Genomic DNA, 20,633 nt, shown 5'->3' with positions numbered 1-20,633 from the left:
CATTCTCTCTGCTCTGACAGATTGCCTAGTAGGATGCTGCAGTGGTACTTTTTACAGAAGGCTGTAAATGTGATGTTTGCACTACTGGTTTAGGGTTATTTAAAGTTCATGCTTCAGGCCATCACCTGAACCCAGAAGGAAATTCCTACATGTGTGGTTTCCAAACTCCACCAGGCTGGGTAGGCATTTGTTTTTAACCCTTCTTAAAGAAGGTGTTCAAGTCTGGGTGATGCCAGAGGAAGCTCTCTAGTCCATACAGCAGTGGTGGTTCGGTGTTAGCTGGAAGGAAGAAGCCTTGTTTTTCCTGTGTTTGAGTTTCAGACCTTCCTTTGCCAGGTCTGCTACCAGTCAGTGACATGGCATGAGGAACCCCATGGCCTTCCTCAGGCTGCTGAGCACCACTGCAAGCTGAAAATGCTGCTGCTGTTCATGTCTGTCCCAGGGGAGTTACTGAGTTGATGTGTGCATCTTGCCCAGCGTCCTGTATAGGCAACTGCATTGCCTTGGAAGGCATGAGGGCAGTGAGAGAGGTTACCAAATCTGAGAAGCTGCTTTGTGACAGCAATAGCTTGAGCTATTGAACCAACAGTCACTGTTTGGAGTGAAGCTGAGGTCCCACTTCAGGAATATGGGAAGAGCTGAATTGCTCCCCCTTATTTGCCTGCTTGTGGGTGTCTCCAGCGTCCTACACAGTGAGGCCTAATAGGTCCCGACATAATTCTTATAAATATTTTATATAAATAATAAAAATATATGAATGCAGCATATTTATAAGTTCATCATCATGTGCAATAAATATTCATTATTGATACCTAAAATAAGCTGTATTTTAAATATAATGTGATTTATATTTTGTAACATGTTACTAAAATGTTAGTAACTCTTCCCATAAAACACAGTATCGTGAGGGAAGAAGCAAAGACTAATAATCCCCTGCAGTGCTGTGCAAAAGAAGTATCTGTATTTATTTATTACTGTTAGCAAAGGTTGTTGTCTCTGATTTGAGATGGAATGAAAATAATACACTATATTTAGAAATGAAAAAAAGAAAGTATTTTCCCTAGCCATTCAAAGAGGCTGATGCCTCTAGAGAGATGTGAATGTTGTTTGCAGATATTTGTATTCTCCACAGTCTCCTATTCTTGTTAAGCTTCTTATAAAGTTGCAAGCAGTATAACACAGTTGGCATATCTTGGCCAAATTATTTTTATGTGATTTTGAAAGATAAATGGGAAAGGTAGAGAAAAAAAAAAAAAAAGTCAGTTTCTAAAATGTCATGTCCATTTTCCCAAGCCTCCCCATGATCCACAGGGAAGTATCATGGTGCCAGGAGCACTACGCCTTCCTCTGCAGTTGTTAAAAGTTGCACTATGAGGTTCAACTGAGACATTAATTAAAAACAAAAACAAAACAAAAAAAAGCTAGAAGTCTCTGAAATGCCATGGCAATTATGTACCTAAATTGAACTTTAATGAGAGTGCTCAATCTGTGTTGGTAATTGTGGCTGCTGTTTATTTACAAATGCTATGTACCTGCTGATATGCACAGCTGCTGCTGCACAGTCACTGATAACTGTCCTCTACACCTCGACAATTGTACAGCCACGGTGGGTTTTTGCTCCTAGCATTTTGGCAGCTAGAAACTCACACGTGTGTTCCTGGAAATTTGAGATGACATGTACAATCTCCCAACAGACTGATAGAACAAGTCAAAAATGAAAAGATATTAACTGGTGGTGACACTTACCAGAAGGACCATCCATAGTCCCAAGAATGTGGTCGCCAGTCCTCTGGCCCAAGGCTGACTGTCACTTGGAAAACTTGAGTATACATCATGTGTGCCACCATCCCCAAGAGACCTGAGAAGCAGGGATTATAACAGGAATTTTTGTGCTAATGTTTTTTATAATTCTTGAGATAGCTACTGCTGGAAGTGCTTTGAAAGCTCAGAAAAAAGTCTTTGTTGTACTTTTATGACTCCTATTCTACTGTGGAGGAGGGAACTGTATGGGCAGAGGAAAGGTGTGACTGAGAACTCATTATTTTACATCATACTGAATTCTCAATTAAGAGAAGAGTTAAAGAAAGAAAATCGTTGAATAAAATGTTGCACAATTAGCATCGCCACCAACCTTGCTGCTGCAAAACAGGGGTATGCCACCCACAAGTTATCTCACTCAGCCCATCACAGACAGGCCTCAGGTAAGAGAATAAAGAGAGAGGCTTCTGTAGGCAATGAAAGATTGAATGTGTTAACGCCAAACAACGATATTTTATCCAAACAGTTGCTAAGATTTATAAATTTGAACACTTATAAAACACTTGGAAGTTACACAAGGAAGTTAAGTGAACTCAGTATTCCTGATGATGTGTGGTGAGAGGACACCATAGGAATATTTTCGATGGACAATATTGATGATGCTTGCTTTAGTGACACCATTATATTTTGCTGAGATAACTACAACTGGGTGAAGAATAGACAATGTATTAGACACTCTACTCACCGTGATGTTAAAGAACAGGGTTGCCGTTAAATCACAGGGTAGCCTGAGTTTGTTCTGTCACTTAGCTGGCCAGCATGGTTCTTCAGCTTAAGCAGAAAAAACTGCCTGAACTTTACATTTAGACATCTCTCTGAGGAAATTCAAACCCCACTTTTCAAGAAGTTGGTGGCCAGGGTCAGCTCTGATGCTTGGAGAATTTTCTAGCTACAATAATTTGGGGTGTGTCTGCTTTAGTACCTAGGCAGTGCACAATGATGCTCCCAGCTGAGCCCACGAAAAGCATGGGTCCAGGCTGTTAGCTAACAAGTGGGGCAAGATCATCATATCCCAAATAGACCTTGGACCTACAGATATCAAAAGCTCCTTGTGCTGCAATGACAGGTCAAGGCACTTAGAAATGCTGATGTTTTGCCACAGTGGGGTACAATGTGATCCAACAGGTTACACTTTGCACCTTAACCAAATCTGCCATTTACGTTATCTCTGACCATCTATTTTTTTCTGCAGTTGCCCTTCCTCCATGTGGAAGATGCTAATTTTCCTTCCCCAGACCCCAATTTTAGCTCTTCTTTCCCGATTACTTTCAGATTCTAAAGCACTTCGTTAGTCTCACCAGACATGTGGATGATTCAGGGCAATTCTGGGGGAGGGAAGTCAGGGAATGTCATGTTTGTGTTGTGGGTATGTTAAGCAGGACCTTCAGCAAGACAAATGTCATTTTTGATACAAACAACTGCAAAGGCTAAAATAAAACATTTTATTACAAGAAGCTGTGGTGACTTGCTCAACTGCTTCATGTCGGTGTGACACACTGCAAAGTTAGGAGGTGGAAAGAGCAATTCACATCAGAAGAAGTGATATTTTGGCAGGGTGGGCAGACTAATGGGAGCACAGCAAACCGGTACACACCTTGCTTGTTTCTGGCTATATTTAATTTCCAGAATTCTCTGGGAACCTGCTGTACTTTTTAAACCAGTGGATTTTTCTCCAGCTGACAGTTGTGGTGTTGATCTTAAAGTCTGGAGTTCTCTGTTCCTATACCTACTGTCAGTAATTTTTCAACCTTAATAAAATATTACAGACTGCCCTGAGACATGTCATAGTCACTCAGAGCCATCAGGAGGATTGACACAGCCAGGACTATCTTCAGCAAGGCTGAGCTGCTCTGTTCTGTCATGCAAGACCTTAATGGGGTTTCAGCAACGTTCAGACCTTTTGCTGTGGGAGGCCAGGATGACAGCCCACTGATAGAGGTAAGTAGGAGGTCATCAGCAAGACCTGCTGTAACACAGGGACCACAGTGAAAACGTGACATTTATTGCTTTGGCTTCCTAATGACAGGGAGGGTCAGGGGCATTATGCCATGTATCAGCTATAACAAAACAATACGAGTCTTTCTTTCATCGTGCTGTTTCATGCACTTTTGGTTTGGCTTGTTCCTGATGCCACCCATCAGTTTGGTCTATTTTAGCTATGCCTTGCTGGGTTCTCCATGGGGATATCCTATGGTACTTTCTGTTGTACGTTTAATGGTCACATTTTGGATAAAATAAAATGCCTATAACAGAAATCAATAAATTTACAAGATCATCTTTTCCTCCAACTGGCTGCTTAAGGCTGGACAAAGAGGAGAAAATGCTTGTATGCCCACCCACCTGGGGTCCAGGGCAACAGTTGCTTGTAGATGGAAAATCCCGATAGTATGGTGGACTGGAGTGACTGGATTGGATGGGAGCACAGAAACACTGAACATTTACAGTTGGCTTGAGATCATTAGCCTTTCAGGACCAGAGCTGTTTCTAGGTGTCAGTAATGGGAGAGCTTAAGGAACTAAATTTGGAAAAGACAATATATTTTTAAGCATTTTCAGATACCTTTACTAAAAATGTTATTTATGGAATATATCACATGAATTAAAATGCTTTATTATAAATATTACATAAGAGACATATGTAAGTATTTTAATTTGTATAAGGTTGAGAAGGATACCAAAATTCACGATGTTGTGGGGGTTTTTTAATGACTTGTAAGAAAGAAGAAACAGCAATAAGTGGCCACACTGTTAGGATAATTTTTCCTAGCCTTTAGATGTTGAGCTATGAGAATATGAAGATCCCATTGCACTTTTAGGAGGGAATTCTAGCATGAATTTAATGAGAGGTGTGTTGCTGCAAGGCAAAGTCCTCTTCATTACCTAATTTCTATTAAACTCTGTCATTATAAATATGCTAAGCTTAAATAAATACACTTTTCTTCTTCCTTCTGATATCTCTGTCACTGAAAATAACAACTAGCGGTGTTTTGGGGTTTTTGGTTTGGGGGTTTTTTTATTGCTTCTTCCCATTTTTCTATCCTTTTTTCCTGTAAAATTTTTAAAGTTTATATTTGGAACATTGTGGCAATGTACTTATAAAGAGGGAAAATAAAAATAGAAAGATGTGTAGGAAAGAAAACTTCATAATCTTTACAAAACTTTGAAACTGCAGTTAATGGTGAAGAGAAAGAGAAGCAATATGGAAATAATCATTTGAATGCTGAAGAATTCCACATAGTTTGATTTTTAAAATTGAACTGACTTTTTTTAAAAATCCAAATTACATCCAAAACTGAAAAATATGCTTTGGCAGTTTTTACCAGATTATTTTTGTCCTCTCAGCTCTACTTCTGATCTAAGTTTTACACCACTAATTCACAATTTGGAGCTATCCCTGAAGATACAAACTCCTTCACAGAATGTACACTGCCTGTTATAATCTGTTTCAGCTTGAAATACAGTAGAATAAAATTCTTTCTGCCAGAGAGTTCCATGCAGGTGTGCTCACAAAAGCCAGCTGTGGCTGGTTGCTTGTATAAATCCTGAGAAGTGGAGTTTTTAGCCAGCACAGAAGTGAAGGGGCACTTAATTACATGGTTAGATTTGGTAACTTCTTTTAGAGAAGTGACTTCCTCAAGTTCATACACTGAAGAGCTCCAAGTACAGACTGAGCATTGTTGTTCTGAGAGATGTACATGTCCCCAGATTACTCTTGGGGTTGCTCCTAAGTGTGATTACTAGAACCCTTTTCATTCTCAATTTTGCTAATGAACAAGATGGGCTTCTTTCTTTGGTTTGAATCATCAAGTCTTCACCTTTAGGATTAACACGGAAGAAAGAATTTTCAACACTACATGTTTTTCATTTTCTATTGGATAATCAGTGTGATGATGCTGAAAATGGAGGCTCAGGCTATGGCTATGGTAATGGCTGTGCGGTCTAGGGGAGGGTTAATTATTGCATTGCTGTTGTGAAATCAGGAATATGTATTTTCACTTCTCCCTGACAAGAGGCAAATTTATCATGCTGTGCTTGTTCCAAAGGAACAAAAAATTGTAGTGAAAAATGTGATAGCTAAATGGGGATAAGAGAGTCTTACAGTCCCCAGGTTTTATTCTGTCAAAGTTTTAGAATTTTGTTTTGTCATGGCTCCTTGGGCAAGAGGGAAGGGGAAGGTTCATACCTGAAAGCACAGTGAAGACAGCAGCAAAGGCATTTAACTTGAGCCCATCTATCACACTGCTTGAATGAAAGAGCTCAAGGCACATAAGGCTGAATCCGACGACTAACAGCATGATGTATAACACCTCGGATACTACTGATAACCACAGGACACCTGCAATGCACAAGAGCAACAACCAGTCACTTACTTGGTAAATACTTTCAAGAGGTTAAAGTTTGTAAAAGTTAATTAGGAAATCAGGAATATCTAGGAGTAATTGTGTATTCAGAAAGTTTAAATTTAGCAAACCACCACCCAAACTCTGAAAAATAGAAAAAATGATGAATGAAGATGTGAAGAGCAGCAGGGTGGTAAAGATACTGCAGAAAGAACAAGCTGTTCCCTAAGATCTCAGCTTGGCTAAAGAACCTTTTTAGGTATATCTAGAACCTCTTGGCTCCTCTGACCCAAAGCGTAGGACACAGAATCTATTTTCCATCCCTGTGTCATGGTTTAGATGAGCAGAATCTAGCATACTAGCATACACAGTGGTGATGGCACATAATACCTTACAGTATATGGACTGGTGGGAGATGAACAGGCTTGGATACATCTTTTTCACAAGAGTGTTCAAATAAATTGTTTTTAGTCCAGATTTTAAAATGCTTATCACAGCATAGTGTTCGGGCCTGTTATTAGAAGCTCTTTCACAGAAACTGTGGCTGTCTGACTTGGATGTTTGGATCCACTGCATGGGTCTCTGTCACTGGGACTAATATGAAAACTGCCAGAATACAGGTGGGGTGCAGCCAGTTATTTATAACATACTCAGCTGAAGAGCTGCAGATAGAAAATTTGGACTGCTTTCTCTTTTCTCAGCCCCTAGGTACAATCCCTCAGCAGAAGGGCAGAGTTGATGTGCCCTGTTTGAGCTGCATGTTCTGCAGGACTTTGGGGTTGTGCACAGGTCAGTGGGTCTGGTCGCGTTTGGTAGTGGCTGGCTGAGACTGAGCCATCCACTGTAGATGTCACCTGTGGGAATTTCAGCACTAAACCTCTAGCAGGATCTGCTGAGCCTTTTAAAGTCACCAAGCCATGGGGTAAATTTGAGAGGATGGTAACAGATGATAATATTGAGTCCCTGCCAAATTTCCGATTGCTGTTTCAGCATGAGAATCTGCTAGAATTCTTCAGTACATTTGCTAACCTGATTGCTAGAGAATTCACCTGGAAACAATAAGTGGTGATGGAAAATTTCAGCCTAAGCAGTTGAAACATGGAAAGTTAAGCATCTGAAGACAATGGCTTATATTAGAAAATGTTAGCTGTAACCATAGAGACTGCTACAGGCTTCACTTATATTAATACATTCTCTCCTCACTGTAAGAACGTATGTGTGATAGTGCCTATAGTTGAGCTTACCAAACCAGATATGCAGACTCACTTTTACAAAATATTTGAGTGTCCTCTTAATGACCGGGTTGATCCCAGCTCATATTTTGTCTGGGAACTTGTCTTTATAATTGCATCTAATTAATATCTGTTATTTGTTGTTGCCACTGTATCTGACCTTTTGAGTTTTTAAACAATACTACAGAGATAGTAATAAATAGACCTTTTAATTTCCCACAGTGTCTGTATCTGTAATATTGCATCTATCAACAGCAAACAGCTGTTTGTCTCACTCCTATTAGTCAATTTGGTATCAGGGCAACTGGCACACTCTTCCAAAAAGAAATATGAATGAGAGACAGCAAGGGTGTTGTGCTGTGATACAACAGGATTAAGAGGGGGTTTTGCCTCATTTTCTCACACATAGAAGTTTCTATGACAAGAGAATGTTGAAATGGTTTGAGTTGGAAAGAATCAGATTATGTAAACTTGACCTATATACTGAGGCAGCAGAGAGCCCTGACTAACGAGTTCTAATTCATAAATGTTTCAGCCCAAATTTGAAAGAGTAATATACAACATGTCTGCCCAAATGTTTATTGCCCTGTTTCAACTCTTGAGGATACTCACTGCTGGTATCTACACACAAGGGCAGTGTTGTAGTAGTGACTGCAGCTCCAGACTGTGGGGTGGCTGTGTCTTGTACTTCCTTGGGTGCTCAACTGGATGAAGAGTGGAGCTCAAAGAGTTGTAGTCGATGGGGTAACATCAGGCTGGTGGCCAGTCACTAGTGGTGTTCCTAAGGGCTCAAATTTAGGGCCAATTCTTCTGAATGTTTTTATCAGTGACCTGGACACAGGAGTTGAGCGCACGCTAAGAAAGTTTGCTGATGATACTAAATTAGGAGGAGATGTTGAGTCCCTCGAGAGTAGAGAGGCAGATTTGAGTGCTGGGAAATCATCAACTGTATGAAATTTAACAAGACAAAATCTGTAACGTAAGAAATTCCAGGCTGAGCGAAGCAAAAAGGTGCTCAAACACTGGAAGAGGGGCCCAGTGAGGCTGTGGGATTACTCTCATGGACCTGAGCAGCTGGATCTAATGGACATGCTTTCAACAGGGGCTAGGACTAAAGGCTCCAGAGGCTCCTTCCACCCTAAATCATCCTATGATTTTTTAATTTCACAGTTGTTCGACCTGACGTGCTGGGGGAGCAGGTGGAGGGAGGAAGTTAGCTGGGGTAGGGATAACTGGAGAAGAAACAGAGTTGAACTACGTTCAACTTTGAACTATGTTTCAACTTTGATGAACAGCTCAATGAGACATGAGTTTGGTGTCTGGTGAAACCTTTTTCCAATGAAACACAAAGACTGGGTGAGTTTCCAGTGGAAGGCATAGGCAATTTTTTCCTCTTTTTTGGACCCTGTTCCTATCTGGAAAAGTAGTCTATGTCTAACTCTTATGTCTTATAGAATCATAGAATGATAAAATCCCAGGTTGGAAGGGACCTCAAGGATCATCTGGTCCAACCTTTCTTGGCGAAAGCACGGTCTAGACAAGATGGCCCAGCACCCTGTCCAGCCGAATCTTAAAAGTGTCCAATGTTGGAGAATCCACCACTTCCTTGGGGAGATCATTCCATTGGCTGATTGTTCTCATTGTGAAAAATTTTCCTCTTCTGTCCAATCAGAATCTCCCCAGGAGTCACCTGTACCCATTACCTTTCGTCTTTTCCATGTGACTCCTTATAAAAAGGGAGTCGTCGTCTTCTTTGTAGCCACCCTTTAAATACTGGAACATGGTGATGAGGTCTCCCCTAAGCCTCCTCTTTTCAAGGCTGAACAGACCCAGTTCTCTCAGCCTTTCCTCACACGGCTTCCCAGTCCCCTGGTCATCTTTGTGGCCCTCCTCTGGACCCTCTCCAGCCTGGCCACAGCTTTTTTGTACAGTGGGAACCAAAACTGAACACAGTGTTCCAGGTGTGGCCTGACAACTGCAGAGTCAAGTGGGATAATGACTTCTTTATCTCTTCTGGCGATGCCCTTGTTGATGCAACCCAGCATCCCGTTGGCTTTCTTTGCCGCTGCAGCACCCTGTTCACTCATGTTGAGCCTGTTGTCCACTGGGATCCCCAGGTCCCTTTCCGCAGAGCTGCTCCCCAGCCAGGTAGATCCCAGCCTGTGCTGCACTCCTGGATGATGTTTTCCCAAGTGCAAGACCTTACACTTGCCCGTGTTGAACTTCATAAGGTTCTTGTCAGCCCACTCTTCCAGCCTATGCAGGTCTTCCTGCAGGGTGGCTCTTCCTTTTGAGGTGTCCGCTTCCTCACCCAGTTTGGTATCGTCAGCAAACTTCATCAGGGTACACTTGATCCCATCACCCAGATCACTTACGAATATGTTAAGTGGCATTGGGCCCAATATCGATATTTCATGGTGTACACCGAATATCTGCTCTGTGCCTTCTGTAAATGTGATGTAGGGGAAGGTAAACCACACATGTAGTGTTTGCATATGTCCGAGTATGTACTGTCCTGCCTGCTTTGATTCTGAATTTCATCTGAAATAATATCATCTAGAAAATGCAAGCTATATCTGGATTTTGCATCTTTCTGTGGTTGCCAGAAGCAGAACAGTTGATTCAGGTTATTAATTCAGGAGACAGTGTCTTTCTATTCTGTGCTGATGGTGAAGTGATCTCCCACTGCTCTTCTCTCAACATGAGATTCATGAGGCAGTCACTTGGCATCACTTACTTCCACTTACAATCTCTTACAGCTTCCTTCCTGCAAAGTAGAGAGCTCCTTTTCTTGAGGAGACCTCAGTCATTCCAGGTGACAGGGAGGAAGGTCTCCAGAGGATATTTCTCCTTCCCTGTCTTCTCTGCTGTCACCTTTTCTGTATGTCTTTCCCACCAGCCTGTGTCCTCTGCTCCAGGGATTTGTCTGGCCTAACTCAGCTGCTGTGAGAAATCTTTCCTTCAGAAGAGTCAGCACTTGATTCCTTTGGAGACTCCTAACTGGATGGCCTGTACCTGAGGGTCTGTATTCTTATAAATCACCAGCTTTCTCTCATTTTTTGGCCTTTGTCCTGTTCATACTTCTTCCTTACCTGCTCATCAAACTGGCTGTTATGTGTGCAGAGAAGGTGCTGTGAGTTTGTGTACAGAGCTCAGCTGGGATGCGCCTGTTATGCCAAAGATGTTTCTTGTTAATGCAGAAATATTTCAGGTTCTGACCTGCCTCCTCCTCAGTATGTGCAGCATTTGTCAGATGGTGTGTCATCCCTGCTCACCTTGTAGGAAATAATGCTGTGACATTGTGGCAGCAATGTGAGACCTCCTAGGAAAGGAAGGTCTTTTACTTTAAAGCAAAACTAAATCAAAACTGATTTCATTCACACTCCTGTACACACATCCTCACAAGCATGAGTATGTGCAAGGAGTCCATCCAGCACGCAAGCACCAAGACACAGTCAATCATTCAGGGATTCCCTGAAATAATACAGAGGATGCCAGCTGTTGAGGCCTCCTCACGTCTTCTGGGCTTTCTGTAGGTTAGCAAAAATGTGACAGGTTTGCATGTCCCTTTTTGTCTTGGGTAGGAGCTGACAGTGATCTGTCTTGCTGCTCTGTTCCATCTCTGTTACAGATCATGATTTACTTGTTGTCCTGTACCTTCCAACCTGGTGTCTGAGAAGCCGCAGGTAGATGGGCACTAGGATCTTGATGACCCACTAATCTTGGTACCATCAACACCTGCTATTCTAATACACCTTATCCTGCCATTTTTGACTCTGATGCTTCTACACCACCAATCACATCCTCAACAGTGTTGCTGACAATGATACTTTTGTGTGCTGTGGGCCACTTTGGATCTTTGCTCCTGGCACACAGATATTATGCTGTATGTCACAGGTGGTGTTGTTCTGAAGCTGAACACCAAGATTGTGAAGCTGTTTCTGGAGGTAAAGGGGTCACCACCTTCAGGACCACCTCCTTGCAAAGTGAAAGTACTGGAAGTACAGGACCTGGGCTGAGCTTCTCACCTGGAACTTGAGATGGCAAAGCTGGGACTCACCGAAAAATTTCACGTAAGTCAAATTATATCATAGGACTCCCACCTCAGAAGAAATCATATCACCTTCACATCATCTGATCTCAAGACAGGTTGCACTCTATATGATCACCAGCTTTGCCTAAAATGAAAACATAGCCCCACTGAAAGCATATTTTTCATTTGTGCTTCTGTCATTGTCCAGAGATTCTGATTTTGCAAGATCAGTAAACTAGCCAGGACATTACTGAACCTCTTCTTGTCTCTAAGCCGTTGTTATTTCCTCAACAACGTGCTAAGAGATTGTATTCTCTGTGGAGTCCATGGTGAAAAACATCAGTACCACCTCCTCATGGACTTAGCCACTGCATCAGCATTGCTACACACCAAGGAAATTCATTTTCCAGCAACCCCAAGTGACATGAACAAACTCTTCATTGTAACTGAAAAGCTAACTGTTACCCACATGATCACTGAAATTTTAGGAACTCAAGTACATCATGAACCATCTAACAAGATCAGTCCCTTGTATTTCTGTCAGACAGTGGAGGGCAGCATCAACATTTTGAAAGAAGATTCATAGATCCTGAGTGCGTTTCTGCAAAGCTGGTGATATAGTTAAGTGCATCTGTCAGAGACAACGTGTTAACAAAGGGATGTTGCAGACAGTTCTGAATGAATTAAACAAATGGAATATTTTTCTGACAGTGAGGTAAAGAAGCTTTACCTCAGCTTGCAATGAGTCTCAGGGCTCAAAAGTTCTTTGCAAAACTTGAATTTATTTCAAGCCAGCCCCGATCACCAGGGAAGGCACTGTAAATGAACACACTATTACCTCTCACCAAGGAGCCCTCTGCAGCAGGAATTTCCAATGCTGAGTTTCCTTTGAAATAGAAATTCTGAAAAAAGTCATAGAAATTCTGCTTAGAAGAATTCGAGGCATTGTACCACATTTCAGTGAATTCCTCATTAAGGAATCCAAAGAACAACGTGGTTAATGACTTCCAGGAGTTTTGAGCTGATTTTGACTGTTTGGTATCTAAGTTAAGAAGTATAAATGTGAAACTGAGGTAGCTGCTGTTGTCACAGTTTATTCTGTTGGTATGCATCTGGCCTTTTTCCTTTGGAGTAAGAAGCACTAAGGACCATTCACAGTACCGTGAGTGAAATACATATCAAAACATCAAGTATTCTTTGTTCAAATCCACTGCAATTTCCTGTCACAAAAAAACAACAGTTGCTGACTCCAACTTTTCTGTGAGAGCACCTTGGTAAACTGACCTCAAGAATGTAAAGAAATTACTGACACGATCCTCTATGCTCCTTCCCCACAACATGCAAAGATGATTCTTAGTTGGCCTCTGTTGCATTAGTAAAGCCATTCTCAGGCTTGTTAGAAATTTGGACTGAAATACCAAGAACTTGGATACCATCTGAATGGGGTTATGGGCAGGATGATAATGAAGCATTTGCTGCTGTTTCTGGAATCACAAAGTTCCACAATTTCAACCGCTGTTGAATTTTTGAGATTAATACAGCTGACAAACCAGTTCTAGAGAGTCTAAATACACATCTATACCTCCTACCACCTACATTCACATGCAGCCATGGAGTTTTATGCATACTTGTTGGCAAATCAGAAAAGTTGATTTTTGGTGCCAGCTCACTATGCCAACAGCTTCTGATGCCAGATTGTGAGGTCCTATCTCCAGATGAAATAACGATATTGCAATTCCCTCCTGGCTCCTTCTCCAGGCTGGTCAGGTCGTGAAAATGACTGTCAAAGATCCAATATTAGTACATGTTCTCAAGGCAACACTGAAGAGGTGGCCAACAGAGAAATTGCTGTTAGAGTTCAAAGCATTTTTAATCCATAAACATGAGCTGTTTGCTCGTAAAGGATCTCTTCTGGGAAAATCATATTGCTATTCCTGAAGGAGATTGCTGAGTCATGTTAACTATGTTATATGCAGCATAGGCAGGAATTGTGTGCATGAAAATGTTAGTCATGCGTTTTGGCTAGTGGCTTGAAAATTATTCCAGCATAAAAAAAAAAGATAAATGAATGTATTACCTGCCAAGCCATGCGATGCTGCCTGCTGAAAGCCCCAGCATTCCCTGAGCAGTGACCAAGAAGCAATAGTCCAGAGTCTGTATTGATTTCTGAGGGCCCTTTCAGACAGAAAATTAGCTTCCTAAATTGGGGTAAACTCATATTCGGAATGCCTCAGTGGGATTTCATCCTCCTTAGAAACACCTACTGCCTCAGACTCTGCTCCCTGCTGAAGATGATCTGTGGTTGCTGCTCACCAGCCCTTCTAATAGCAGAACTGCCCTCCTGGCTGATGAGTTCAAGGATCTGACCAAAGCAGCCTCATTTGAACTGTCACACGGTGCCATGCTGTCCCTGAGCAAGTAATCAGACTGGACAATGGTGCAGGCAGCAAAAGGATCTCGGAAAGGTTTATACTTGCCACATTCCTCATAACTCATCTGCTCTGATAGCCGGAGTCCATCTGAGCTACAATGAGACATCACCTCAAGTCACTCCTCTGTCAATTCAACCTTGATCTGTCTGAGAAATTCTGATAGAAGCAAGATAGAGGCTTTGGGGTTTTTTCTACATCACAGTTCATCATATGACAAAAAACTTCTATATGCTAGAAACAGTGGAGCTGAGCAATGTGTGCTCCTAAATAACTATTGAGATGATAGCACCTGACTGAGATGGAATCCACAGCACTGCACTCGAAGGACAAGCTGGGTGCTGCGTTGTTGAGCAGCTGAAGAGCCGTCAGTGTCCAAGCAACACTGTTCTGGAGAGTGTGCATCCTTCTTACCTCCTCATTGGCATTGCTGCTAGCCCCAGACACTGATGCTGTTACTTGAGGAGCAAAGTGCTCCTGTTAGCCCATGGTTCACAGTCGTTGTCCCCAAGATCCCTGAACTGCTGAACAACACAGGGAAACCACAAGAGGCTCTGACAAGTTGAGTAGGTAGATGTCATCCAATGTGGGAGGAAAAGAACCATGTATGAGGGCAAAGCTTGGTTTTAGGTGGTGTGAATTTGCATGGAGGAAGCCATGGTGCAGTTGTTGTTCCTTCTCAGTGCAAAAATATTTCGCTATTCTTCTTGGTCTCTGTGCATGCTGCAGCAGTCAGGGAGATGGGGGAGTTGTTACCCTTGTTTATGTTACCAGCAACAAAAAGTTATGCTCACTTGCCTTTGACAGCCTCAGGTCTGTATGCCCTGCTTTATCAACGTAACACTTGCATTGGAGATGGTGGGGAAAGCACCTGTGTGCTAGATGGGAATGGGTCCTTCCCCTTGGTTTGTTTTTTGATGATGAAACTCTAAAGTCCTCTCTGTAAGGTACTGTGTTAGACCTAAACAGTGTGTGAGGGACCCAGAACTTCTTAGTAACTGAAAAATTGGGGGCAGGCCCTTCCTGGGAAAGGAAGCAAAAGGGAGCAGAGATTGCTCCTTATTCCTTATCAAGATCTGTTTCTCAGAAAAATGCTGACCATCCATAGCCTGTGGCACCCACACGGTGGTCTGCCGCATTAGGCAAAATCTGGTTATTTCTTTAATACTCAATTCCAGAGCTAGTAACATGATGCTGTGAGTGCACTGGCAGCTTCAAAACATGTAGTAGGTGCTGGTTTTCATGGTGAGTGCTCCATAGACCTAATGGGTGTTTGGTTTTCTTGCACTACTGATTTTTGAGATATTCTGTTTACCTATGTAGAATGGCATTCTCTCTGCATTTTTGGTCCTGTCTGCTTTGTTCTTCCTGGTTTATATTTGTTGTCTTGATGTTTCTTGACTTGGGCTGTCATTGCTCTGCTTTTCCAGACTTAGCCACTATGTTGGAACTGACACCTGGATCTCATTTTAATCTCTCCTCTTCATGTTCAGTGCAAGAAAGGAAAAAAAATATACAAATGGGTACACATTGAGAAATGTTGCGCATCTTGTTTGGGAAGAACATTAAAGTAAGCTTGAAAGGGCCATGTAAATCTCACGCTTTCTCTTCTGGTTGCATTCTAATGGTTTTTGAGTTATTTGCTCATCTCTGCTGCTCCAATACTGGGAATTACAAGCCAGAAATATTGGAGTGATCAATAAAAAATGGTGAAAGGAATAAACATTGAGCATGCTGTTGTGGCTGGCGAAGGGACTCAGCTCTGAGCAGTCAGCCCGTCTGTTGGTTAATGTAGTCTCATAATATCAGACCATCTGCCTGCCACTCTTGTGCTGCAGTGTAAAAAAACTGGGAGAAGTAGACCACAGAGCTATGAGAGACGTTCCTCCAAAACAAAGTAAGCTCATGATCCTAAAAGCCATCTGAGATACCTAAAACTACCTGTTATTGTAAAACAAATAAGACAGTCAAGACAGCTAAAGGGCTGGTACGCAGACAAGAGACTGCAGTTTGCAAACCACGAGACACTGTATGATAAATACCCGGAACTGCTTAGGTGAGAGAAGAAATGCCAGCTGTTTTGATTTTGTTTAGCTTTAGTCCTTCATCAGTTTAGTTTGAAAGGTGAAGTGTAGCTGTGAATCATAAAATGATTCTCTTCTACATGATGATGTGTTTTCTATGACTTTTTATGGTTCTGACATTGAGCTTGGTTCTGAATTTAATCCTGTGTAAGATACTGAGCAGACTGTGGAAGATCTTTGTGCCTATAATATCTTTTTCCTAGCGCAGTAGTAATATAGCAAGTAGAGTAATATAGTGGAAAAGACTATGAAAAATACTCTAAATCAGGAATATCCCATATGCCTTAATATTTGGGTTAAATGTTTCTCTTTGAAGACCTAGAGTGCAGGGCCTGTGGTGTACTTCCACTCTCAGCACTGGGCTGAGAAATGAATTATGTTCAGACCTTCAGGCTAGTAGCCATGCCCACAGCAGAGAAGCAGAGTTCTCCATGTCTTTGGCATCACCACCATAAAAAGCAAGACTATTGCTTCCTTTTAGGAATTAGGTATTTAGCTTGAATTCTGCTATTAAGTATGGTTTCATCTTTGTATATCTAATTATCTTTTAAAAATAACTTCAGTGATTCATAATAGGTGTATAAGAAAACAGACAAAATGTTAGTAACATATTTTTTTCCTTCATACTTAATCATAACTCTCCTAATTCAAGTGCACAGGTACTTGTCTGCGTCGGTATGTATACAGCCTATTGCAGATATACTAAGAATAACACAAACAGAGTACGAGATATTCAAGCAGACAGTAGAGACTGTTTTGGAAAGTATACAATTCTTGTGGGGAGACCCAATCACACTTCTTTTCACTGGATGCAGGTCTCTAAGTGGTCCTTTTAGAAAATCTATCCCGTTTTTTTCTTCTCAGGAACAGCTAGCTACCCAGTACATAAAAAAGGAGGCTTGTTTTTTAACTTGGCTGTTACGAGTTTCATTTGTGTCCTTTCCAGTCTCAAATCTGTTCTGTGTTGTCCTTCTCAAACAAAAAAGCATCCCATATCTTTGACCCTGTGAAACTCTTCTCTCCACCTCTACATTTTATCAAATTTTTTTTTGAGCTGGAGCTAGCAGGGGAGGGATGAGAGGTACACACAGCGTGCTGTGGGTGGGTACACGATGAATACATGTGGTGGCATGGTGACTTTTTTGTTTATTCTTTATTTCCTATAACAATCCTAATATTTATCCTTTTGGCAGAACCTTTAATTTGTTTTAATCAGCTCTTGTTTTTATGGCATTCCCTTCTTCACAACTTTTTAAAAAAACTTTTATTGCTTCTGCAAGGATGCTGAATCTCTCTCTGTTAGTCATGGATACAAGGTACCTTACTACTTACATTTTGAACGAAGATCCCCACATCACTCAGGAATAAGTCAAGAGTTACAAGTTTCCCAACTAATTTCTGCATGCTCATAATGTTTGTCCAAATTTTAGTCTCTCCATCATACCGACCACGATGTTTTCTCAGTCTGTGCATGGGGTTTTGAAGTCTGCTCCTACTGTTTTGTTTTCTGTCCTTATGCCTTCTCTGATATTAAGTTTAACCCTGGTACTGTAAGCCATCCTAATGGGTGATCACTAATATAATTCTGTAGTTTTTATCTGAGCATGGAATCTATCCATAGAGATTGTGTTGCTCATTAATGACATTACCTTGTTATTCTGATTCAGCTTTAGTACATGACATCTGCTTTGTCTTTCAGTGTAATCAGTACCAAGACATTATTGTCCCACTAATTATCTTTCTCCCATCAAATTTCTGGTACACCTATTATGTCAGTATCCATTAAAATCAGGCATCTAGTTTCTCTTCTCATTAATTGCTGTTGTAGTGCTGGCTTAGAAGCATGTATAGATTTGGCTCAGCTGTCTTTTTCCGTGCTGTGTTTAGGTGAGACTTTATTTGATTATTTGCTGTTTGCCATGTGCTATCTTAGTTTTGCCAGCTACTTTTTAGACAATGTAGAATTTTTATTGCTTTATCTCTACAGGATGCATCATCATCATGAGCTGTGTAGAGGACATGCAGAAGACATCTACCTCTGCCAGTACAGTCTCTAATTTTAAAAGTCCCCTGTAACATTTTGGACTGTTAAATGCTCACTAGCAATGAACATTTTCCTTCTGCAAGGTTTTGCCTTGCTTCAACCTCCATGGTCTCCAAAAAGTCCTGTTTATTTTATGCATGTGAACTTCTCTATAAATGAGTAAAAAGCACTGCAATATAGGCAGTTGCTGATGACCTGCTGCTTTGCCATTCATGATGGGTATTATTCTATAGATATCACAGCTGAAGCAAATGAGGTCCTACAGAGCATTAGAGTAACTTAGATCAGATTGCACCATACCTGTAAAGAGTTAGTCCTGTGAATCCTGTTCTATGTTGGTGTGGCCATCTTTAAATTTTGAGCCAACACTGACCTTTGAGCCTGTTCCTGAAGCAACTTCCCAACAGTACTCCTCAGGCCAAGCACCTCACTTCAGTACGTGCCGCAGGCACTCCAGGTGCTTGGAAAGTGCCTGAGTCACAGCCCCAGTGAACACCATCCTGAAAACTCTTGGGGCACCACATTGCCTTCAAACCCTCGCTCTCCCTCAGCAAAGTTCTTTCAGCACAAATGCTGCTTCCCACTGATTTCCACTGAATACATCCCAGCCTTCACTTACACAAGGAGTTTGGCTGGTCATGACTCCTCATTCTCCGGCTCTCACTATGGTTGACAGCTGACATTTGTGCATTTATAGAAGGATGCGGGAGTTCAAATCCCCACACAGTTCTAGGCAGAGGGAGGAACAGTCCTGTATATGTATGAGGCTGTGGTATTATGCTAGTCAGAGAATCTATCAGATCATTTGATGGGACATATTGCTACCTTCTGCTTTCCATTGTGGTGCCACGGTTTCCAGACATAATATTTGGCCTTAGTTTCTTCCTTTTGAATATATCCTCCACAGCCTCTTGGAAGTCCTATTGGGCACAGATTTGAAGCAATGGGAAAGGGGAGCTGGAAGGTGCACCCAAAAGTTGTGATGAGAGGAGGAGAGTGGTGGAGCATGTCCCAGCCTGACTGTTCTGGAGGGAGAGGAAAGCTGCAAGCTGCATTCAAAAATAGACCAAGTAGCTGAAAACGGAGTGTACTTTTCAGTGTAACACATAAGTGTCCCTCACTAAACAGGTTATCCTTTTTTTCCTCAGACATCAAAATACTCAGCAGGAACAAAACTTTGATTAAGTTTTGTGGAGAAAATCCCAGGAGCAATTCAGAAATGGAAGATCAGGTCCAGCCTACTGTGGCAGTTTCCTTCCAAATTCTTTTGGAAATACTTGCTCTCTTACTACTCACATCTGTGATGAAAATTAGAAAATAGCGCACTTCATGGGACCCAACAACATCTGCTCTGTGAAAGCCCATTAAAAGTTCTGGCCAATGTAACCAGCTATTGCTTTATTGTCCTTTATCAATAGCGAATGGAAACTGCCATAAGAAATATTTGTGGACACAGAACATGTTTTTTTCTAGTTATTATCTACCATCACCAAGCTGATTTTGTTAAGCAGATTTGGCACTAACAACCAGCAATAGCTAATAAATTCAATGTTAGGCTTACAAGGTTCTGACAGATTGTTGGCAGCTGCCTTAAATGCAGGGAAGAGCTCTCCTAGTGTGGGTTGCAAATGCTTATTTATACCATACTGTGGGTCTGTTTGCCCCAAATTTTGCTGCCTCCTTTTAGTAGATGTCATTGGTGCAATATATGCAAAGGGTATAATAACTGATCAGGGATGTAGTATCCAGCTACACTGCAGATCAGCACAAATGGATTAAAGATAGGAAGTTCAAGCATAAGCTATTGCATTTTTACAGTAAGAATAAGAAACATTTTCATTTATGAATGCAAGATTTGTGGTAAGGATGTAGCTAGGCCTCACCATAGAGGTTTTATTTTACTGTGGGTTTTGGTGATTAGCTTTTCTATGCTAAGAAGGCTTTAAATATTATGAAGGAGTTTTATACTGACTTGCTGTTAATTGGTGATGGACTCTAGAAGAGACTGGCTGTACAACTAGACTAAGTTTGTTCTTAGGCTTCCTTTTAGCATGTCTTAAGTGGAAGAACAGTCTTCTAGTTCAACGGCCTGTATTTAGCTTAGAAGTTGGTTGGATAGAGGTCTTCTTTGGATCAGAGAAAACCAACTGAAAAGAAAACTTTGTAAAGCCTGAGTCTCAGTTGCAGTAACGGAACATGTACTCATGGAGTCATTTTAGATAACCAAAACCTTGAACAACCATTTTTACTGGTAAGTGATGCTAAGAATATGTACAGAAACTGTATAAGCTGAAGTCTCATTGTGAAGATAAATTTTGTCCAAAAATTCCTAGTTACACAATGGACTCTGAAAACCACAATATCTATAACTCAGATTTTGATATCCACTTATCTCATTTACTTGGAAGAAGAATCAAGAGTCTGTTCCAGCACTGGGTGTAACTGAGTAGCTGACAGGCCTCTGATGATTAAAGTCAATGCTGAGTGGGGGGATGAAGAAATTAAAAGAGTAGGAAGTTCTTTCCAACTGGAAAAGAGTAGATTAATTCAAGAAGTTAAAGAATTCTGCTGTGGAAGTAAGTTGAGCATTACTGACACACGATTTTCTCTTCAAATGCGGTGAAATTATCTCTGGACAGTATACAACTGATGGT

General features: G+C 41.4%; 1 protein-coding gene across 5 annotated transcripts in view; it reads right to left on the bottom strand.

Annotated features, from left to right (window-relative positions):
• GSG1L (GSG1 like) overlaps positions 1–20,633 on the bottom strand; it is an 84,472-nt gene that overhangs the window by 45,274 nt on the left and 18,565 nt on the right. For all 5 annotated transcript variants that reach the window (XR_012625201.1, XR_012625202.1, XM_074840407.1 and 2 more), the window contains 2 exons: positions 6,001–6,153; positions 1,747–1,858 (listed from right to left, as the gene is read on the bottom strand). Coding sequence is in view for 3 of the 5 variants with exons in the window: in XM_074840407.1 (XP_074696508.1) it covers positions 1,747–1,858; positions 6,001–6,153 (265 nt within the window). In the remaining 2 variants the exon portion in view is untranslated. The remainder of the gene's footprint in view (positions 1–1,746; positions 1,859–6,000; positions 6,154–20,633) is intronic.

Source organism: Strix aluco, chromosome 15 (assembly GCF_031877795.1).
Source record: "Strix aluco isolate bStrAlu1 chromosome 15, bStrAlu1.hap1, whole genome shotgun sequence".
In the NCBI taxonomy this organism is placed as follows: Eukaryota; Metazoa; Chordata; class Aves; order Strigiformes; family Strigidae; genus Strix; species Strix aluco.
The sequence above is the reverse complement of the archived record's forward strand: the minus strand, read 5'-3'. Positions and strand labels throughout refer to the sequence as shown.